This window comes from Vicugna pacos, chromosome 12 (assembly GCF_048564905.1).
Source record: "Vicugna pacos chromosome 12, VicPac4, whole genome shotgun sequence".
Classification (NCBI taxonomy): domain Eukaryota; kingdom Metazoa; phylum Chordata; class Mammalia; order Artiodactyla; family Camelidae; genus Vicugna; species Vicugna pacos.
In genome coordinates, this window is record NC_132998.1 from 55,833,939 (window position 1) to 55,858,894 (window position 24,956).

A 24,956-nucleotide genomic window follows, 5' to 3' on the forward strand; every position below is an offset into this window, starting at 1 on the left:
TTTTGAAAATAAAATCAGTTGTTTTTAGTTGTGGAGATAATAGCATTTCTGGTCCATCATTTCAGGAAATAAAGGAATTTTTTATAGTCCATTCTATTAGTTCCAGAGTTTATGACTACTGCGTTACCAAAATACTATAATATTATTTATGAAAAGGGGATACCTAGCGACAATGGGAATTTTGCTTAAAAAATGGAAGAAGCTTCTTACTCTGAAACCAATCTGTACTCTCTTCCCTAATTTATGCAATTCCTGCTACTTTAGTAGAGGGAACCCATCCTTCTACAGCCCAGAGCAAAGGTGCATTTAGAAAATCAGTTGGGAAAGGCTTGAGGAGACTAAATTACTACACACACATATATCCTAGATTTGTATATATCCATAGTGACAGAGTGTTAGGGGATGTGGGTGTACATTTTAAATCATGAATCTCTCTTGCAACATGCCAGGCATGTGTTAATCTAACTGTTTTTCAATAAATCTTCAAAAAATTGTATGTTGAGCAATACTTTTGACAAATATCTAACCGGTATGATACATTGTAGGCATTCAAAAAACATTTACTTTTAAGTATCAGACAATTTTAGAACCTTATGTTTTTCACTATTCTCTATGAAGCACATGCCAAATCCGATGGTCTGCTGAGATGATTAAACCAACATACTTTTGAACTGGAGCTTGCCGTTCTTATTATCGCAACTGAGTTAGAACCAAGTCCCTCTACCAGGTTCCTCTGCGTGACACAGAATGGATCCTCCCACTTTGACCCAATGTTCAGCTAAAAAGAGGTACTTTTGGCTCAGAGATGTTTGCAACCATCTTGAAATGAAGTTCGAGACTTTTAAAATATGCAGGATAATCAGGAATAAACTCTAAATACAAGGCTTTTCAAGTGTCAATCTAACTGATGGCAGCTCTTCTCTCACTCCATTCAGGTCTTGCAGATGGCTTAAATGTACAATGATTCGTATGAAACAAAAACAGCAGAAAAGGGAAGAGCTACGAAGCAATGTTCTGTGAAAGTGCAAGGTTTTCAATCATCAATCTGGACACAATGCAAATGCAGACTAAACAAAACAAATTCCACTCAAAGATGAAACTCACTAAGTTACTGAAACAGCATCATGGACACCAAAGTAACAGCATAAGCATCAATTACAACTAATGCTCATTCAAGCATCTTCCAACTTGCTCCTTCCATCTCACAGCTGGATCACATAAAACCCTTTCTTTAATCAGACTCTGAAACCACCAGCTCTGATCTGCAGGATGACAGTGTATCACAATAAGAAAAGTTTTAAAGACCAATTCTGGCTTCAAACCTGTATGTAACTTATATATGTAGTCCATGTAATCTGTAAAAGGGTATGTGAGGTGGCAGGATCAATGAAAACCAATAATTACTTCAAGGTATGTTGCCTAAGGTACTTATTTGCTGCTCCTGAGATTTTTTTTACAGCCCTACAGTTACAATTTAGAAGCTGGATTGGCTAATTTTCCAGCCTTGTGATGAAACCTACATTTTTTAAAAGTATGAAATCTTTAATTCTAGGGAGACCAAGCAAGTGGAAAAAGTGAACCATTATTTCCAAAATTTTTAAGCCTTCTGATTTTAAATAATTTTTTAAATTGCAGTTTAACATACACAGATACAAAAGCATAAATCATATAGGCATACAGTGGGATGAATTTTCACAAAGAAAATACACTCATGTAACCATCAAATTAGATCAAACAACAGACCTCCAGGCGCAACTTTGGGCCCCACGCTAGTCACCATCCCTTTGACAATCTTCCACGTATAGGTTTCCACTGGGTATCTAGTAATCCTTGGTTGCCTTTTTTCAGAATTAAGTATTGAGGAGGGAAGGGTCACTAAAAAACTGATTGGAAGTTCTGAGTGGATGGGGTGGAGGGGCTTGATGACTTTGTGATTCATTCTAAGTTCAGTTAAGTAAGCAACTTCTTGGGGAAACCCCTGACTTGTACATCTTTGTCTTTCCTCTTGAGTTAGGTTCTCCAGAAAAGTTTTCCAAATCTTTTAACTGGAGACATCAGTTTCTGAAACTCAATTTTTTGTGGTGTAAACTGAATTATTTCTCAACTTTATCCCATCACTGGCTTAGGGATAAGCTCATCTGGGTCTGCTAAGTTAGTTACTAATCGGCCATCTGCTTTCTAGTTTCCAAAACATTCTCTTGTTCTTATTGCTTTATATTCCTAAAAACACACAGACACATCAGTTTTGGAGGAAGCAAAATTAGATGGGTGTATTCAAAAGTAACCTGAAATTAGTAATTAAGGGTTTAATAAGACCTTATAATACTATATATACATATTTTAAAGAAGACAGCAAAATAGGGCAATGCAGCCTATATTTGGTTTGAGCTGACTTGTATAAAATATTTTGGGAAATACGGTTTGCTGTCAAAAACAACCTTAGTATCTTAAGAAGGACATGCCTGAATTACAGCACTTCTTCGATGTACATATGAAAGGCTGAGGTAGAACAAGCAGAGACCTCGATAATGAGACATGGTTTCTGCTAACAGCAAATCTATAAATACAAGTTTTTTTTTCCTCCTTCTCTATTCTTTAAAGCCTAGAACTACTTCAGACACAAGTTTGAGGGTGATTAAAATATTTTGTGATAAGGAGACATAACAACTAACTGCAATGTGGGATCCTGGATTGGATTCAGAACAGAAAACTGGTGACTGGACAAGGTCTGTATTTTACATAACATACAGCACCAACACTTCTTTCTGCCTGGTTTTGAAAACTGTACTATACGTAAGATGTTTACACTAAAAGTTAGGTGAAGGGTATGTAAAAACTTTCTGTACTAGTTTTGCAACTTTACTGTAAGTCTAAAATTAGTTCGAAATAAAGTTTTTAAAAAAGAAAAGAAGTATTTTGGGATGTCAGATTCTAAACCCTATAGAATATTAAAACACAAGAATGTGGAGGTAGTTTAATGACTAAATACAGTCACAACTATAGACAAATACTTATGTTTGTATTCAAAATGTGGGTTGGACCACTTATGAAAATCAGAAATGGGCTGAAAAGTCCAATCATTTCAGATTATTGGCATAGTGAAGGAAAAACCTCCACTTAATCTAATATTACTATTACCTGGTCCCAAATTAGAAACAGTTTAACTTGTAAATCTCTTCTACTTACAAAAGGTCAGTCACACAAAGCTTCATCTCCTGTAGCATTTTCCCTGATGAGCTTATTGTTCTATGAACAGAAGTATAAATGATTGCTTGTTGGGTTCAATTTCTTTTGGATGGGGATTGGTCTTCAGTCACAGTTTAAGTGAATCCTCTTTATAGGGTGAAGTAGATGTTTTCATAATGTCACAATGTCAATCACATATAGTACAAAAGGCATGAATCTGAAAACTGCAAAGTGCAAGACCAAACTTACCAAAGCTAGTAGGTATTTCGATTAGTTGCTAAAAGTAGAGTGCCATGTGAATTGACATGTAATTCATTTAGCCTTGAAATTATGCAATTACTAACAGTTTATTTGGGAAGATTCACATTGGTTCTGTTAAAGGAACCAGATTGGGCTCAAGATGGAGTTGCTCATGTTAAGCTCCACGTCAGCAAACCAAAAGTTAAGTCTCTGTGTTCGGCTCTCCCAGAAAAGAAAAGTCTAAGTCAACCAAGCAGCACTTGCCTGCTCAGCAGAGGTTACCTGACCAGGCTCCAAGACTTCCCGTTGCTCCATATAAGGGAATGCTTTAGCCAATCAGCAAACGCCCAGGATAACTTCCTTGTTCTCAACTCCCTCTCCTATAAAATCTCTTGCCTTGTACAGTTCTTCAGAGTTCTATCTGCTAGGCTGGATGCTACCTGATTCATGAATCACTGAATAAAACCCATAAAATCTTTGTAATCTACTCAGTTGAATTTTGTTAACAGTTTAAAATTTACATGAAAGTGAAAGGTCATTAATTTTTTTATACCATACTATTTCAATTCTGAATGATTCAAATTTGTATAAAATAAAACTGTGATGTATTTAATACCCAAGAAAATCTAATGGAAAGGTCATTACCCAAAATAGCTTTAAGCACATCTAAAGGATATGTGTGTATGTACATGCTTCAAAAATCCATACAGCAATACTTCCCAAAGGGTAGAAATGATAGCTTTGCAGATGTTAACTGGTATTTTGTAGAAAATGAGTTTCACGGTCAAATAAATTTGGGAAATACTGGACTAAACAAAGTTAACAGGTTTCTTGTGAATTCCAGTAAGGGAAAACTCACCTATCTCCCTAAACATATATTATACATATCATTCATTCATTCATTTCGTACAGCAGGCTCTAAAATTCACTTTGAAAAATACTGCTTTTATCAGAATGGCTCTTAGAGCACTAGCTCCCAAGGGTATAAGGGGGAAAAAAATGGCAAAAGAGCAAAAATATATGAGAAAAAAAAGAGAAAAGAGATGTAACTAGATGGCCTGTTAATTTGTATTATTTTAAGTGAAGAACTGCCTATAACACTTTCTTTGAAATGAAATAATTATATACTAATAGAATTATAGCTAATATTTATTGAACATTTACTATGTGCCAGACATTATACTAAATACTTGCTATTCATTCTCTCCTTTAATCCTAAAAACAACCCTATGCGGTAGGAACTGGTATCATCATTTTTACAGGTGAGGAAAATGAGCATTAGTTATAATTCTCTCATGGTTACACATTTAACAAATGGAAGTAGTTGGGAGCTAAACCTAACTCAATCTGGTTTCCACAGCTCAAGCTCCCTAACCTCAATACTTTATAATAAATAACAGTTTTTTTTTAAAGCAGCTTTTCTTTTTCTTTAACTCAGTTTCTCCTGGTAATAGTTTAGAAAGTAGGTTGGGATACTTTAGTCATTTTACAGTGCCTTAAAAAAATTAGGTATGACGATCCATGTTGATCCATCAACTAGATTTGTTAGCATTTAAAATTTAAAGCATTAAAAAATGTTTATAATGAAGTATACAAAGAGTTAAAACTCGTGAAATTGGATCTTATGAATTCCTTCTTAAAGAGTAAAAAATCTAAGATGATAGAGTATCTTTCTAAAGAGTGAAATCTTGGCTTTAATGCTTATCTACCAAAAATCAGTAAGTGCTAAATAACATACTAAAGTATTTTTTCATAGTGCTAAAATAACATACTAAGAATACCTGTCCATTTAAATCATTTTATCCAAAGCTACCAGCAAACACAATTTTGAGGGCATAAAAAATTGAACTTTTATCTATGCGGAGCAATTCTTTTCTTGAGGAAAAGTACCTTTAGCTTTAGTTATTTTAAAGAGAAATGCTTAAGTATTTCTTCTGTGTATTTGAATATTGCTACAAGTCAAATTCTGAGAATCTAGAACTGTTTGGACATTAAATGTAAGCTAACAATTCCCCAATAAACTAGTAATTTAGTTTTCTTCAGAAAATATCTGGTTCTATTTTCTCAGTGGATTAAAGGGTTATAAAAAGGAATTACAAAAGGCATCATTTGTATATGTAGTATTGCCATATATCACCCACCCCATGAAATAAAAGCCAGTATCATACTGTTAACAAAAACCACAGGAAGTCACTTATTTTTCTGAACCAGCAATCAGAATTATGTAAAAATTATATGTAACAGTGAAACACCAGAGAAGATAATCTCAACTTTCACAAAGTTTAACTTAACTGAATGATTCTTTAACAATTTTAATGTACATTTCAGAATGAAAGAAATCTGTAAGCATGTTCTAGTTGGAGTTCTTAGGTTTAACACTGAAGAGTAAGTGGAAGCTAAGAAGATTATCTCCATATATGCCTTTTATTTTTTATGATTTACATGGGGAAGCAGAAAAAAAGCATTTGACTTAAAGCAGATTTCCTGAGTCCCAGCTCTGTTACCAGCTAGCTGCAACCTTGTTGAAGTCACTTAAAACTGCAGACTTCTGCTATGAAAAGAAGGCATGGGATGATTTCTAAAATCCATTTTTAGCTTTAAAATTGAATGATTCTAATCAGAATTTACCAACTTCAAAGGACAGCACAAAATATTTATGGAAAATGTACAACTCTTGTAGACAGGTTAAGAAAAACCACCATCAAATTAATTAGTCCTTTTATTCTTGTCTTAACACATGGCAGAGCAGCAAGGGCCAGGGGAGTGGAGTATTACTGTTTTCAGCACTTTTAAAACGCTAGTCTCTTTTTTGGGGAGAGGGGGTAAAAATAATAAGTAAAAATACATAAATAAATAAATAAATAAATAAATAAATAAATAAATAAATAAAGGCATGCAAAGGAGAAGCAGCAATAACCATAAGTTAACAACGTTAACAATGTGGTGAAAGGGTGTCTTGAGTTTCACATAAACCAAAAGGCAATTTTCTCTATTCAAAAATATGCATGCCTTGAGGGGAGGGAATAGCTCAAGTGGTAGAGCACATGATCAGCATGCATGAGGTCTTGGGTTCAATTCCCAGTATCTCCATTTAAAAAAATTAAATCAACAGATCTAATTACCTCTACAACAAGCAAACAAACAAACAAACAAAATGCATGCCTGGCTGAGCGTGGTTCTGTCTTTACAGACCAAGCTATAATTTCCTCATCAACTCAAGTGTGAAACTGCCAAGCTGTTCACAGGCATCAAAACTCCAGAGCTGGAGGGTACAAGTAATTACTTTTTAAGAGTAAATTGATAACGAGTGTAGGTAATTTGTATAAGCTCATCACTCTCTACTTTTTGTTACTTCGGGGGAAAATGAGGGCCTCTCTTGGAAAAGTGGAAAAGTCCTTTATTGTCTCAGGCCTCTAATTCTAGCTTGGAAATGGAAGATGCTAATGATAATACCTACACTGTGGGCTGAAGGTATCACGGCCCAACAACACAAATGTGACAGAAGAGAAGGATTTGGGCCCCATTTTTACCATTATATTCCAGAAGTCCTCATTTGGACAAATGCAGCCACTATTAAGGCCTGTAACTTCTTGGCTATGTTTTAGTGGGTTGCCAATCCACAAGATACCTTCAAGTAAGGGTCAGCGGGCAATTCCAAAGGAGGGTGGTTAGACCGACCTTCTGATAAGTAGAGAAATGCAACAAAATCTGGCTTCAACATCAGACAAAGGGTACGAAAAAAACAGAAGAAACTGAGGATGATAAACAATGTGGGGTCTGATTTAGAGGTGCGCTTGAAAGCCCACCAATGAGGAGGGTTGTAAAATCTACAGTTGGGCTATAATGGAGCAAGGGGGGCCACGCAGCTACTCCCTCAAATCTCTGCTTTAGATGTACCAATAACTCTGTCAAATACTTCAAATGATGTTACTCACTAGCACCTTACTCTGCCTTGGTAAGCTTTTTTCCATTCAGAAAACACTAAATATCTATTATAGACCAATGAGAGTACTAAGAAGAGAGCAATTAATAGTTCCTGCCCTCAAGGACAGTATGGTCCAATAGGTAGGCAGAACATGTATACAAACATAAACCTCATATCCGAAGATGATTCATCAAAGCTTATCTACTTCAAATACTTCAGTTATTTTTGCCTGCTGGCATTTGGAAAAATATCTAAACATGTAGGAACTGAGGTTCTTTCTTCTCTGCAGGCAGGCTCAGTGATAATCAAGCCTCTGCAGACCCAGGTGGGAGACCCCTAACTGTTACCGCTCTTGCTAATGCACAGTATGGGACCAACTGATGGTCAAAACAAGCTCTCATCTTAAGAGCACAAGAAGCTTCTAGCCCAATGTTAAAATCAATTTCTAGAAGTCAAAATTCCAGATTTCAATGCTTCTCGTTATATGAGAAGTCCTTTCTTTTTGTTCTCCCCATCAACAAGAGGGGACCACCCTACATAAGCAAGATCTAGATTTAAATATGGCTGTAGTTCACAATAATAAAAAGCACAAATAAATGACATCAATTGGGACAAGTGATTTAAAAGCATTTATTTTTAAGAACTTCTTATAACAAGTAATCTTCACTAAAATCCTGTCAGGTAGGCATTATTAGTTTCATCTGATAGATGAGGAAACTGAAACTCAGGAGGAAAAATGACTTATTCAAGATATAGCTATTACAGCAAGGATGAAAAATCTTTGACTCTGATCTCCTTACTTTACTCATCCAATCAGCTGTCAAATTCAGTATATTTTACCTTCATAATTTCTCTTCATTTCCTCCTGTACAAAATCAGTGCAAATCCCTAGTTCAGAACCTCTTACCTCATTACCAGCTAAAAGCATAAGACCTTTTCCTAACCAGTCTCCCTGCTTTTCTATTCATCTTGTATGTGCGACAGATTAATCTACTGAAGTACAATTCTGCTCACTTTCATTTCTTCGCTCAAATACCCTTAATAAAGTCATTTCACAGCCAGGCAGTCAAATGTTCTTTCCAACTGGTACTCAAGCGACCCTTCTCCCACCTTATTTCTCACTAGTTTCTACTGAGCACCCAAAGCTTCAGCCAAATAAAAATCCATGCCTTTATTCAAAGACACTTTGGTCAGGGGGAGGGTATAGCTCAGTGGTAGAGTGTGTCCTTTGCATGCACAAGGTCCTGGGTTCAATCCCCAGTACCTCCATTAAAAAAAAATTATATATATACCTAATTACTTCCCTCACTAAAATAAAATAAAATAAAATAAAATAAAATAAAATAAAATAAAATAAAAATTCAGCAAAAAAAAAAAAAAGACATTTTGGTCTTTCTCATCTCTCCAACTTTGCTTTGAGAAATGACTTTCCTAATTCTTCCCACCACCTAAGCAAGTCCAAATTCCAGCCCTCATAATGCAAGGCCTTCTCCACCAAGGAGCCTCAGCTTCTCTCTCTGCAGACCTCCCAGGGCACACCTGTATGTTCTTTCACTTTTTTCCCAAGAAATATTTACTAACTACTAAGTGCCAGGTACCATGTAAGTCTGGGAATGCAAAAAGGAAGGAAGGGAGGAAGGAGGAATGGAGGGAGGAAGGAAGGAAGGGAGGGAGGGAGGGAGGGAGGGAGGGAGGAAGGAAGGAAGGGAGGAAGGGAGGAAGGAAGGAAGGAAGGAAGGAAGGAAGGAAGGAAGGGGCAGTGTAGGGTAACTGTAAACTGCCAGGAAGTGATTCAAGGAAGGGACTTCTGGCTATGATGACATGAACAGGTCAGTGAATCCACTCCTTAAAAAAAGAAAACTAGATGAAACTGTCCAACAGTCATTTCAGGGTTCTGGAAATCCATCAAAGGCAGATAATAAATAGAGAAATTTCTTGAAAAATTGCTAGAGCCTTAGGGCAAAACCAGCAGAAATCTACAAACTCATTGCCTGGGGCTCTGCCAACCCATCAACCCCACCTTCTAATCCTCAGCCCTGCTGGGAGAGCTTAGTTTTCACTGAACAGGGCTTTGCTGCCAGAGGGGGCAGACTCAACCTGGGGCACTGGGGTGGGGGCACAGCAGAAAACCATAGCTTTGTCAGCTAAAAGTGGCCAACTTGGTAGGAACCTAACAGGGGAAGTACAGTTCTTGTAGCTTGAGGTTACGGTCTGATTGGGTGAGTGGTGGATCAGCTAGAAATCTTAAGGGAAGAGCCTGGAAATGAGAGAATCGTGGAACTAGATATGCTCTCCTCACATCTCTGGCTGACTGTGAAAATACACGGATGAGGAAGGGGAGACGAGAAGACTCGAAAGAAAGAAAAAGCCAAGGCATACTTGAGAACTGGCTGAGCTCTGAATGCAATTCCCAGCCCACAAACAGATGGATAACAGAGAGTGGAAGCTTTACAAGCTCAAGGTGCTTAAGCACAACCTCTGCCCAAATCACTGGCTGACCATTAAGCTACGAAGACACAGCCTGACTCCTAGACAGGCTGAAAAATAAAAATGACAATGAAAATCACTAAGCAGACACATCAGTGGCTGCACACCACAGAAGAATCACATTCCACAGTTTAAGTTCAGGCAAATTACTTAAAACACACACATATACACTTACCTACACCTCTCAAAAAACAAAAAACAAATAAAAACCTTGAGAATTGCTGGGGGAGGGTAACAGCTCAGTGGTAGAGCACATGCTGAGCAAGCATGAGGTCCTGGGTTCAATCCCCAGCACCTCTATTGGGAAAAAAAAAACCAACAACACTTCAGAGTTTCTCAAATATATTACAGAATGTCTAATTTATTAAAACATTACAAGACATGCAGAGAAACAGGAAAGTGTGGCCCTGACTCCAGAAAACAAGCAATAAGTAGAAACAAAAATAACACAAATAAATAACTAATTTTAGAAATCACTAAGGGATTTAAAAGATACACAAAGATTTAACAGAAATCAGCAAAGAAGGAACAATAGAAGATATGAGACATATAAAAACAAATAATACAATGGTAGACATAAATCCACTCATATTAACAATTACATTAAATGTAAACAGACCAAATGTTCTGATAAAAAGGCAGTAATTTTCAGACTGGAAAAAGTAAGATTTAGATGCATGCTTCTCTTTTTTACAAGAGACACACCTTAGATTCAAAGAGTTTGAAACAAAATGAAGGAAAAAGATGTCATGCAAACAATAATCATAAGAGTTGAAGTGGCTGTATTAATATCTGACAAAATAGACTTAAGACAAGAAATGTTAATAGAGACAAAGAGGGTCATTTTAAATTGATAAATGGCCAACTGGTTAGGCGCATTCTGTAGGACAGATCATCTACTACTCCATAAAACAAATCTCACTAAACTTAAAAAGACTCAAATTATACAAAGTATGTTCTCTGACCACAATGGAATTAAATTAAAAACCAACAAAAGAAAGAAACTTGGGACAGCTTCAAACATCTGTAAATTAAACAACACACTTCCATGTAAACCAGGATCAAAGAAGAACTCACAAGGAAAAGTTTTTAAATACCTTGAACTAAATGAAAATGAAAACACAATATATCACATTTTATGGGATGTAGCTAAAGGGAAACTTAAGTGGAAAGGTATAGCTTTAAACACATTTTAGAAAGGAAAGAATTCTAAAATCAATGCTCTAAGACTGCAAGTCAAGAAAATAGAACAAACCAAACCCAAAGCTAGCGAAGGAAGGAAATAATAAAGACGAGAATGGAAATCAATGAAATATAAAACAGAAAAAAAAATAGATTTTAAAAAATCCATGAAATCAAAAGCTGGTTTTCTGGAAAAAGTTGCAAAATCAATAAACCTTAGCTAGGTTGATCAAGAAAAAAAGAGAAGACATAATTTCCAAAATCAAGAATGAAAGAACGGGTATCACTACAGATGCTATGGAAATTTAAAGGATTGGTGGGATTATTATTATGAATAACTTTATACCAACAAAACAGCTAATTGAGATGAAACAGAAAAATTCCTAGAAAAATAACAATTACCAGAACTGATTTAGCAAGAAACAGAAAACAAATAAAAGAAGAAAAAAAGAAAAGACTGATAACTAGTAAGGAAATAGATTCAGTAATTTAAATACCTTGATAAAGCCTCAGATTTATATTTTATTCCTTCTTTTCCCTTCTTTACCAGTGGTTCTGGTAAGTCTGTGAGTTCATAATCATTTGAAAGTGATTTGGAAATGCAGCCAATACAGCAGCCAGTATATTCATGATTCTAGAACAAATGCTATGGAAAGCCTCATTTGTTACCCATCATGCCTAGACTTTCCAAATAAATTGTCTATTATAGTCCATTATTTATGGAGTATAAAATTATGTGCTTATATATAACTGACTGACACTGAGAAGATAACGTTTTCAAGGAAAGAATGGATTTTCTTTCTTTCTGATCCAACATCTAATAAAAGAAAATGGAAAGTACTTGCAGGTTAAATCCATCCTCATGCAACAAAAGCTTTCATTATAAGGCTCTTTAATGGGAAGTAAATCTTATCAAGAGGCTTAAAAGCTGAGTACAGCTCTCCTTCTGATAATCTGATATAGGAAAGGCAAAAAAAAAAATCTAAAAACTAGAGAAAGATCTCTCTAAGTCGAGTACAGAACGTTTTTTTCTTAGGAAATATACCACACAATCCCACAAAATGATTTCCTGTATGATGTGATATATACCTATTGTTGAGGAGAGAAAATGTTCTAGAGTTATGGTGACCAAGACTTGCTAATGGACTGGATGTAGAGACGAAGAAATAAAGAATGACTTGTATGTTTTGTTTGAGCAGCTAGTAAGTTTAGTAGTTTAATTATACGACAGAGAAAGGATATAAAATAAGAGGGAAAGGGGTTCTAGGACCCAGCCCTGGAGTACCGCAACAATTAAGAGCTGAACAGAGAAAAAGCAACCAGCAAAGGAGACTAAGAAAGAACTTCCAGTGCTTAGGAGGAAAATGGAGTGTCGTGAAAGCCAACAGGTAAGTATTTCAAGGAGGAGGGAGGAGGCGATGTACAGGATGCTGCTGAGAGACTGTGTATGATAAAGACAGGTCTCAAGGGACCATGAGGTTTTGCAAAATGAAGGTTACCTTGAAACTGAAAAGAACAGCATCCTGCTAGGTTAACTCTCATCATTGAACTTATGACCTCGTTACACTGTCTGCCCCATCTCTAGACTGTAAGCTCCTGGGTAATGACTGAGTTTTATTCTAAATCCTTATCTTCTAATTACAATGCTTGGAGTAGAACTGAAATTATGTAAGTGCTACGTAATGTAATGTATATGCTAAACTAACTCAAAGGGTTTTCTGGTGTGATGATTAAGAAGATTTCAACACGATGGCATGCCTCCTTTCATTTGCCACCCCAACACTCACATACCGTAAGAGATCCGTTCTGTGTGCTGGGTGAGTTGCTACTCTGCTCTCCATGGGCTTGTGTGCTCCCATAGAGTGTCAGGTTATGCTCACTGGTCTGGCCGGCGTAGTCCTGAGTGTGTGGCACTCCATATTCTGTGGGAATTCCATTCTGTGGAGGTGGTGGAAACGGGATGGTAGTAAAAGGCTGAACCATTGCGTCAGGAGTTGTTGTTGGCTCCTGGTTACCCTAGAGCAAATAGAGAAAGAGAAAATAGGAGAAAAAGTGACTTTAAATTCTCATTATATAATTTTTTTTAAAAGGTGAGCAAACAAAACTCTCTCACTGCCCAGGAAAAATGGAACACTTACTGCCTCAGGATTAGGGGAAGTATTGCTACAGGTGTACGACATATACATGTACGTATGGAGACACAAACACATACCCCACTTCAGTCAATTTGTGGTTTCTAGACACATCTGTGACCATATTAAAGTTGACTAGTTACCAAAGGGCCAAAACTTTTCATTTAAACCAAAATTTTTTTAAATGCCAGGACATTTCTTACAGAAGTTAAGTTACAAGAGCTGAAATTAGTTTGGGACATTAGTGTTCTTTAGAACACTCTCTGTTCCTTTAGTGATTCTTAGGGGGAACCAAATCAATTTCATTAAATCACAATTCATAGCAATAGAGAGAATATTATAAATTAAATTCTCAAAACCTGACAACACAGACCACTACATTTTAAGAACATAGAGTTCAGGAAAAAGTGTATTATTAAAAAACTTGGTCTTTGGATTTCAAGGAAGAGATTTATTTAAGTCTTGGCCACTAGGTTAATAAAAAACAAACAAAAAACCCTTTCCTTAAATTAGAAATATTAGAAATAGACAAAAAAAATTCCTTAGACAACAAAACTTGAGTTTTCCATAATTACTGCTGGTTTTACAAGGCCAGCAACACAGCAGGACACCTCTCCATATGACATCCATTCCCAGCTGCTTACTTGGGATCCAGTGTGATATTTGAAATATCAATAAAGTAGATGCAGTAACTGGAGGGAATTAGAAGCCATTTTGGTTCCATATCCCCACTCTTACTTCTATTCTAAGTTCAGATACAAAAGAAGAGTTTACATTTTGTGTTAAGAGATTTTCCAAAGCCCTCCCTTCTCAACAACTGACCTCTTTACCTCCCATTTTATTCCATAAAAGGTAGTCATTATTTTACTAAAGATACACGTGTCTGCAACATCTTAGGCCACTGTCCTTTTAGAAGTGCTTCAAATGTTAGCACTTTGATAAGCTTTCTCCCTCATATTTTAGACAACAAATCATTAGGGATCAAAGAGAATCTGGGTTTACGTCACTGGTTTCCTCTTAGTCATGAGCATCACTTCCTTCAAACAAGGAAGTAATTATTCCTCTTTCTCTCTCAGTCCCAGTTATCCTTCTTTTCCCTCAGTTTAAGAAGGGATTCTCTAACCACTGAGAGCTCAGGAAACTGAACTTTCAGCAGCATTTTCTAAACATTACCCCAGGTTTTCAAGATTAACTTGATGGTCATTAAACTCATACTATCTCAAACAAAATGAATCCAAAGCTGAAAAAGATCTCACAATATTTTCAAAGGAAGGTTCAACCATCATTACCACAATCTGCATTAAATAAAATGGAACAAATCTATAAAGGCTGTTATAAATAGAAAAATATGTGATCATGGATTGGAAAACTGGATATTCTTAAGATGACATGCACCCTAAACCCCACAAACCCAATCAAAATCTCAGCAGGTGTTTCTGCATAAATTGACAAGCTGTTATTAAAATTTTTGTAGAAATGAAAAAGAACAAAACAATTTTTTAAAAGAACAAAAATTGGAGGACTTACACTACCTGATTTCAAGATTTCTTATAAAGCAATGGTAATCAAAACAGTGAAATACTGGCTTAAAGACAGACAAGTAGATAAATGAGATAGAAAAGAATCTAGAGAGAGACATACACACTTACAGTGAATACTAAGGCATTAAGTCAATTCAATGGGGGAAAGGAAAGTCTTTATAATAAGCAAAAAACTGACTATCCAATGGAAAAAAATAAACTTCAACTCTTATCCTGCATGTGTGAAAGTTAACTTGAAAGAGATAATAGACCTAAATGTAAGAGCTAAAACTATAAAACTCCTAGGAAAAAAAATAGGAAAATCTTCACAACTTTGCAATAAAGCAAAAATTTTGGGGGACATAAAAAATAATCTATTAAAGAAAAAACTGGTAAACTAGGTTTCATCAAAAATTTTTAAAAAGCTATTCCTTAAAAGGCACCATTAAGATAATAAAGAGGTTAAGACAGAGACTGGGAGACAGTATTCATAGTACACATATATGATAAAGGACACATATCCAGAATCTATAAAGATCTGTTACAAAGCATAATACAAAGAACAAAGCATGTTTTAAAAATGGCTAATGACTTTACAATAACTTCTCACAAAAAGATACTAATGGTCAGGAAATACATGAACTAGTGGTTCAACAAAATTAGTCATCAGGGACATGAAATTAAAACCAAATGAGATAACCATTTCATACCCACTAGAATGGCTAAAAGACTGAAAAAATCAAGTGTTGATAAGGATGTGGAACAAGAATTTTCATATACCAATTATCAAAGTGTAAAACGGTATATCCACTTTGTAGAACTGTTCTGAAGTTTCCCTTTTTTATAAAGTTAAAATATTCCTTATATTTACCTAAAACAAATAAAAGCATGTGTGTATATATTGTACAAAAACACTTGTACAAGAATGTTCATGGGAGCCTTATTCATAATAGCTCCAAACTGAAAATAATTGTGCTCAAATCAATAGGAGAATGGAAAAACAAATTGTGCTCTTCTCATAAAATGGAATGCTACAGAGCAGAAAAAAGAACTAACTTACAACATGGATGAATCTTAACATTGTGTTGAAGGAAAGAAGCCAGAGACATACTATATAATTCCATTCATATGAAGTATAAGAACAGGAAAAAACTAATCTATGGTATCAGAAGTAAGAAAGTTGTCTCTTTTTTTGTTGGGGTTGGGGGAGGATAGTGTTGATGGATATTTCGTAGTATGAAACATTCTAAGATGATGGAAATGTTTGATATAATTTGTTATTACAGATATGGTATCATATTGTTAAAATTCATTCAGTTGAACACTTGGTAAGTATGTTATTACGTTAATTATAACAAAAGAAAAATAAAACATAAAAAACCATCAGCCAACATCATTTTAAACTGTGAAATAATTGTCACTATTATTAAAAATCAGAATATAATTGCACCCATTGCTGTTATTCCTTCTATAAACAAGAAGACAATAAAAATGGAATGGAGTTAAAAATAATAAAAACAGACAAGTTATCCTTACAAATATGACTATATACTTAGAAAAGCCAAAATAATTAATTACAAACAAGTAGATCTAATAATAACTATATGTCAGATTTATACATAACTATTTTAAAACTGGCAATAACCAGTCATTCAAAAGAATAACAGAATTTATAATATAAAACATACAATATATAATATAAAATAAGACCTGAATAAACAGAAAGATGTATTTTGTTTCTGGAGGAATATTAAATATAAAAAGATTAATTCTTTGCAAAGTGAAACATATACCTAATATAATTTCCAAGCAGAAGCAAACTGTGTCTAAGAAAATAGGAACAAATACTTTTTAAATTTTCATATGAAAAATTACTAAGAAAGTTTGGAACAGGAAAGACTATGAAGGGAGCACGCTCTATCATATATCACAACTTGCCATAAAACTACTGTAATTAAACAGTAAGAATATACAAAGTCATTAATGGAACATTGATAATCCTAGAACAGATTCAAATTTATATGGAAACTTAACAGAAGATAAAGGTGGCATTTCAGTTCAGTGTGCGTGGGAGGGATGGCTTATTTATCATATGGTATTTGTAAAAGCTGGCTACCCACCAGAAAGAAAATACTCATGCTCCATTCCAAAAAAAGGGAGTAAAATCTAAAAACTAAAACTATGAAAACATAAGAAATCTTGGGAGTATAACCAGTGTGGGGGGGATTCTTAAGTAAGACAGGAAATCTAAAAATCAAAAAGGGAAAAAAAAAATTTGGGTACGAAGTTAGGAAGGAAAGAAGTGAGGGAGGAAGGGAAGAGGTGAAAAGAGAGGGAGAGAAATGGGCTTCAAATTCAAAAGAAAAGCCAACTGAGGGAAACACCTGCAACAGGTAAGACAGACACACTGGTTATCAACACCAAGGCAGGAGTAGGAGTAAGTTATACAAGTTGATAAGAAACACACACAACAGAAAAAGAAGCAAAGAATATAATGAAATTCACAGAAGATGAAATACAAATGGCTGTATGATAAACATGTTTAATCTCACTAACAAATCAAAATACATATTAACAGCAAAATAAATCCAATTTTCAGTCACCAAGTCAACAAAGTTTTATTGATATATAATTGACATATACAGTTGGTCCTTCCTATCCATGGGTTCTGCATTATGGATTCAAATAAACACAGAAGGAAAAATATTAGGGAAAAAAATTCCAGAAAGTAAAACTTGAATTTGCCATAGTCCAGCAACTATTTACACAGCATTTACATTGTATTAGGTATTATAAGTAATCTAGAAATGATTTAAAGTGTATGGAAGGATGTGTATGGTTATATGCAAATACTACAGCTCTATATTTAAGGGACTTGAGCATCCGTGGATTTTGGTATCTGCAGGGGGTCCTGGAACCAATCCTCTGTGGATACCAAGGGATAACTGTACAGTAAACTGCACCTATTTATTTACAGTGTACAATTTGGTAAGTTTTGACATATATATGTATACTCATGAAATCACCACCACAATCAAAATAGCGAACATATCTATTCAAAATTCCCTGATGTTTCCTCATGCTCCTAATTAGCATATAACACTTTTATAATAAAGACTACAAAGTACTTTTTTTAATATAAAAGAGAATGATGAAAAAATGTAACCAGTAAGAATAAGCCAATATGCTAAAGCACTGAATTACTGTGCTATTCTTAAGAAAATGGTAGTGACATTATCTGGAGATAAAAATTCGTAAGCCTTTAATTTTAAAGTTATACAGCATCAAAATTCAGCTGTTTCCAATGTCTAAGAATCATACCTACATGATACTAAGGATTGCTTTACATAAAAACCTTCCCTTTATTTAGTTCTTATATGATCCAGAAATCCTACTTATGGGTATATATCTGGAGGGAACTCTAATGTGAAAAGATACATGTACCTCAAATGTTCACAGCAGCACTATATACAATAGCCAAGATATGGAACCAACCTAAATGTCCACCAACAGATGACTAGATAAAGAAGTTGTAGTATATTTACACAATGGAATACTACTCTACCATAAAAAAGAATAAAATAATGCCATTTGCAGCAAAATGTATGGACCTAGAGATTGTCATTCTAAGTGAAGCAAGCCAGGAGAAAGAAAAATACCATACGTGGAATCTTTAAAAAAAAAAAAGGCCACTATGAACTCATCTACAAAACGGAAACAGACAGACTTGGTAAACAATCTTATGGTTACCAGGGAAAAGGGGTGGGAGGGGATAAATTTGGGAGTTTGAGATTTACAAATGTTAGCCACTATATATAAAAATAGATTTTTAAAAAGTTTCTTTTGTATAGTACAGGGAACTATGTTCAATATCTTATAATAATCTTTAATGGAAAAAATATAAAAATAAATATATGTATGTATACACATGACTGGGACATTGTGCTATACACCAGAGATCAACACACTGCAACTGACTGTACTTCAATTAAAAAAAATTATGCTGGGAAGACCTTTAATTTTTACTCATAATTTTTCAGGGAAAAAATACCCTTGTCACTCATCGCTATATAAGTTCTTTTCATGACCTCAAGCTCAGGGTATTCTAGATGATTTCTCCTTAGCTATTCTGGCTGTCCTAAGAAGGAAATACAATAATTCTCTCCTTTCTCTTTCAAATTACTCAGTGCTATCTATGTATCTATCTACCTACCCACCCACCCACACGAAGCATACTGCTTCAGAAGCAGTCACAGGACTTACTGGCTTGAAGACAGACATGACAGAGAAAATTCAATTTCAGGTGGATTGGTGAATGAAAGAGAATAAGAGCACTGAAGGTCTCCAGAGATCTTCACTCCAACTCCAGGCACAGATACACTCTCAGAGACACAGATAGGGTCTACTAAATAATCGGTAAAGGCTGAAAGACACTGTTTCCCAGTTATGATCAACACGGCCAAGGGGACTTCCGATGCTCCCACTTTGCTTCTCTCAGACACTGCTCTTTCCCTCCAGCCTCCATCCTCCAACTCAACCCTGCTGGGGATGTTGCTCCGGCACACAAGGCACAATATTCATTCTCCCAGAGGCAGTCTCGAGAAGGCTGGCTCAGTCAACTGGATAAACCTGTCAATTAGCAGTGACAGATGGGAGAAGAAAGGTAGAAACATTTTACAGGATTCACTGTGGCCCTGGCACTGTATGTTTCAAAGAAATGCAGACAGGCAGAGGCTGTAATACTTTCCTCTAAAAAGGGAAATGCAAACCTCTGTTAGGAGTTCAAGAAGAAATTCTTGGTAGTTATTTTGTTACTTTCAGGAATTAGCTTCTTTTGTTATCAAAAAACATTGTTTATATACTAAAGGAATGAAACTGGGAGTGATTTTGCATTTTAGCTCATACACTCTGCAATGTCTAAACACTTCCCCAGGTATACATTACTATAATTAAAAGATGTTATATGGTTTCAGATTCTATTAAATTTCCAAGCTGTATTCTAAAGTTATAAATTCAGAAAAGAAGTATTATATAGCTCCAAGACAAAATATGAGACAACAGTCCACAGATGATTATTTCTAGGTGTAATTTACCTCTATGTTTATATGAAAATGTTGTTTTTAATATCATAGGCTAAGTAGCTTAAGTATATCTCATCTGAGAAAGTGAATTAACTTTTTCTCGTAGTCCACAAAACTAGATACAATTTCTTTCTCCTAATTTAGCAGTCTATAAACTTTATCTTCCACAAGATTGAAAAATAAACAATAAAGAATACTACGCAAATAAAATTTCTACCTCACCTAACAAGAATCTAATACAGATTTATCTATAACTCTTTTCTTCTCTAGAATATAAATTAAGGTTTCATGTGAACACGAGAGGAAAAATAAACTACAGTTACCTTTCAGTTCTCATCAGTGTATCCCATTATGATGGAAGTTCTCTGAAAGCAGGACCACTGTTTATTCTGCCTTGCACCCCTCAGTGTCCAGCGCAACACTGTGCTGTAGGTATTCCAGTGTTTGTGACTTGTGCACCTCCCTCACATCTTTGCTCAAAGGTCAACTACCCTGACTACTCCATTTAAAATTTCAACCCATTTCTCCCTATTCCCTCATAATTCCACCCTATTCTCTTGTTTATTCCACTACTTAGACACTACCTAAAATATTATCAAATCCATCTGAGACCCAACATTTCATATTTTACAAAAAGCAATGCTGGAATGTATGGTTAGAACATAATTTGAATCTCAGCTCTGCCACTTAATACAGCTGTAAAAACTTAAATATGTTACTACCTACTTTCTCTGTGCTCCAGTTTTTTAATCTGTAAAATAAGCAATGTTAATAATATTATATTGTTGTGAAGAATTGGTAAGATAAAATGTGAAGTGACTAAAACCCTATACCCTCAATAAAATTAGTTCTCAACCACTACAAGCACCAGGTAGATCATGGGACAAAACCTTCACAACTTAGCAAAATATTAAAACCCTACTGGATGCCACTATAATGAATGTCATATGAAAAAAACCAAACCTTAATGACCATATATTTATGGGAACAGTATTTAAGAAAACAAAGTACATACATATACAACTAATTATAGAGGTATGGAAATCAGCTAGCAAAGAAAAAAAATCCACTGAAGAAGTTTTCGAGAATGATCAACTAGCTGAAAAGGAAATGGGGAGAGATATTTGAAATTCTATCTCAATTCTAAGACATGAACTAAATATCTACTATGCGTCCACATCCACAACTGTTGTAGGCACTGAAGACCTTATAACAAAAGCTAGAAATCTGCCTCTTAGGAGTTTACAATCAAATTAGGGAGGCTACTGTAAACACACACAAAATTTCAAAGAGCAATATGAATTAGTACAGCTGGTGACACAGAGGTTCACAAGCTGCCTACTAAATACATTCTAAACTCCTCCAGACCCTCCCTCACCTGCATTGGCGGCTTATATTTAATGAATGTTTATTATGTGTCTGGCAATATTCTAAGCACTTTATACATATTAACTCATTTAATTCTCACAACCCTGAAAGGTAGGTATTTCCATTATTCTCCTTTGACAGGTAAGGAAACTGACATTTTAAAGGGTTAAGTATCTTTTCAAAAATCACTCAGCTAATCACCAGCATAAGCAGATTCAAATCCAAATCTAAGCCAATTCTAAAGCTGGTGTTGCTAGTCACTATTCCTTGCGGCATCTCCAGTGGGGTCCTCAACCACTTTTCCCAAGTCATACCAGACACAACTCCTAATTATAATTGTGTTGCAATGAATCTAGACTTTAATATTCCCTAAATATGGTGCTTTCCCAAGTCACAGCCAGACTGCTATAGTAGGGATCAGTCTTTCCCTCATGCTGTATCCTCTATCATGAATGTTCATTATATCGAAAAACTTAGCAACTCAAGTAATCCCGTCTTCATGAAGTCTAGAAAAGAAGTATGGTGGAAAGCAGGAGTCAGCACACATTTTCTGTAAAGAAGCAGACAGTAACATTTTAGGTCTTCCAGGCCCTATGGTCTTTGATCAAACTAGTCTGCCTGTTACAACTCAGAAGCAGCCATAGATATATGTAAATGAATGAGTATGACTGTGTTCCAGGGAAACTTTATTCACAGACAATGAAATATTTTCTTCTTTTGATTTTTTCCTAACCATTTAAAAATAATAATAAAAAAAGTTTAAATAAACCACTGAAAATTTCATGAGCCTTAGAAAAGCAGGCAGTGGACCAGATTTGGTTTGCAGGCTATAGTTTGTTCACCCCAGGTATAAAAGAAAGAGATTAAGCTTTAGAACCTAATAAACCTGGATGGAATCCTGACTCTGTGACCTGATAGTTATGTGACTCTGGACAAGAAACTAAGCCTTAGTTTTGTCAGCTGTAAAATGGACATAACAGCATTTATTTTGAGGTTAAATGAAATAAAAAAAATCAAAAGTATCTAGTACAGTGTCTAATATAGCAGACCTTCAGTAAGTGTTTGCATTCCTCCTTTCCAGTTGGAAATAATTCCTTCCTCTCCTGTATTTTCATAGCATTTGGCTTGCATTACTAGTGTTTGCAAGACATTTAAATTCAAAGCCTTATATTTAATATATCTAGATATATGTCTCATCTTTCCCATTAGATTAAAAGCTTCATTATAATGAGTGCAGTCTGTTTTGTATAATGTATAATTACACATGATGCCTAATAAATATTAAGTGTTAATTTTTTTTTAAATAAAGAAAGATTAAGATGGAAAGTCACATATATGCACATTACAGCAAACTGGCTGGAGTAGAGAGTATAATGAAACATAATACATAATGAAACAAATGTCATCTTGGGTTGATACCAAATTGGAGAAGAGTGTTGGGCTAGTGAGACAGAACTGGTAGAACGCCATTAGTATAAAGAAAAGAACCAACATTCATGTGTCTGTGCTTTACATACATGATTTTGCAAACACAGGAGTTAAGAATGATGTCTTTCCTTTAAATCACATGGAGTAACAGAGGCAATACATTATCTGTGCTCTCCTGGTATACAATGTAAAATATGCTAAATGTTTTAATTTTAAATTCAAATATACTATCATAGTAAATAGTTCCCACCAAACAGGAAAAATGTGTAACCCAAGGACCAAGACTCAACCCCTTTATCAGTCAGTCCCTTCTCCCACAGCAATCCCAGAATTTCAACAATCACCTACTTATGAGTGATTTCCAAGTATTTTTTTTAGGTTGAATAATGCCCTTTCTCCTATGCTTGCATGGGAGGTAGAGTAAAAAGAAGAAAGAGCATGAACCCGAAAGGCAGATCTTGGTTCAAATCTCAGATATGGATGAATTACTTTAACTCTTTCTAGTCTGTTTCCTCAGCTGCAAAATGGGTTATTTATTCAGACATTTGTGAGGATTACACAAGAACAAGTGAAACTCTAAGTAGGGCCAGGCTTCCCATCCGATTACCACTCTTTCATGGCGTCTAGGTCTTCCAGTGCACACTGCTCACCCATCTCGGATCCTCCCACTCTCAGGGTCCCACTGACATTACAAACCCTGTACTGTCTGAAAAATGCATTTGTTACCTTCTTTTCCTTAGTTCTGCTGACTTAACCATCTTTCCAGTCAACTGGACTTACTTGGAACCTCTCCCTTATCCTTTATATTTTGCCCTGTGTATTGAGTATCCCAATATCCAAATCAGTTAGATATTGATGATTTTAACTATCATTTCTCGGTAAAGAAGAACTGTCAAAATAGGGGAATAACAGAACCACAGCTTATATACTGTTAATAGTACGTAGAATGTACCAGAGGGGCAACAATCAAAAGGCAGAAACAGGAGGCTTTTGTAACATATTGGAGAATACAAGTGGGCCTAAACAAATGTAGTGGGCAAAGATAATGGAATCACGAGATGTTGTGTGGTGGAATTTTAAGAATTTGGCAACCAACCAGTTATAGTGAACAAAGTGAAACAGTATGATTTTTTAAAAGATTTATAGCTGCATACTCACTATTCAGGATCTATTAACCTACTCACCTTTATCAATATTTTAAAGAAGTTTTTTTTTCCTGTTATTTACAAGTCACACTGCTTGGGGTAAATGAGTCTGTATGGTTATTGTTTCTTAAGCATATTCTCTGTTCTTACTGAATTATTCTGAGTATTATTTGAATCAATTATTTATTGACATTTAAGCATTTACAACATACTAGTTTTAACATGGCAGGGAGGGGAGGCAAAAGTGCAAAAATAAGATTTTGCTTTTGTAGGATCAAATTTAAAAGATGAGAAAGGCACGTAAACTAATAATTACATCAATGTCACTTGTGTTACAAATAAATCTAAGCATAGAGTACTATAAGAATAGCCCAAAATATAACTGTCTTCATTTTGCTAGGATAACTAAAGTCTATGTAAACTCAGAGAGAGAAGGGTATGTTTGTTTCCTTGTATCTCCCCATTTATTTTTCAACTTCATTCTAATTTTTTCAGTTTGGTAATCCTGAGTCCTGTTTATATGCTTAATCTGCTATTGTGCTACAAATCACAGGCTACAAATCCTATCTTAAGAGAAAAGTTTGTCAATTCCCACATTACATATATGTTCAGGATGGATGACCAATAGAAACAGATCAATATTAACTTTATTCAAACCACCATGAAAAGAATCACTTCATTTTTTAGACAGAGCATCTTCTTACCAGTTTATCATTGCCAATGTCACTTACCATTTTGCTAATGCTGTAAAAATAGACATTAATTCTCTAGGTTTGTAATAGGAAGAAAATGTTTTTGCCTTTAAGTATTTTACAAATTATATCATTTTTATCGTCTGGGATTTGCTCAGATAGGATCAGATTTCAAACTCTACCTGCCTTTGTAAAAAAGTTTACAGAAAGCTCTCAGTTGAGAATACTTAAGCAAAGGCCTGTCATTCTCAGCTGTTGTACTAAAAGCTGTGACCTCGGCCCAGATGTCTGTGACCAAAGGGTAAAAAGAGCTATATAACTATTTTTGCAGAAAGATAAGGACAGAACATTGGACTTAAGATCATCTAGGATCAATTAAAATAATTTTTAATAACACTGTAGAAGAATGATAAACCAAGAAGAAAACCTGAAGAAATAAAATGGGTGAATAAACGTGTACAAGGACAAAACAATGCCAATTTGCTAGGCATAAAGTGAAATTCATTCTAGAGTCTCAACTTACCTACATGTTTAAATTTAACCATGGCAAAAGGAAGGTAGATAAAGGTA

The 24,956-nt window shown here is 35.1% G+C and overlaps 1 protein-coding gene and 1 non-coding gene across 12 annotated transcripts in view; one reads left to right on the forward strand and one right to left on the reverse strand.

Annotated features, from left to right (window-relative positions):
• Nucleotides 1-24,956, reverse strand: part of RBFOX2 (RNA binding fox-1 homolog 2) — a 239,608-nt gene that overhangs the window by 39,248 nt on the left and 175,404 nt on the right. For all 11 annotated transcript variants that reach the window (XM_072973436.1, XM_072973435.1, XM_072973437.1 and 8 more), the window contains one exon: nucleotides 12,812-13,036. In XM_072973436.1, coding sequence (XP_072829537.1) covers nucleotides 12,812-13,036 — 225 coding nt within the window. The remainder of the gene's footprint in view (nucleotides 1-12,811; nucleotides 13,037-24,956) is intronic.
• Nucleotides 8,548-8,620, forward strand: TRNAA-UGC (transfer RNA alanine (anticodon UGC)). Its single transcript has one exon. It is a non-coding gene; the product is annotated as a tRNA-Ala (tRNA).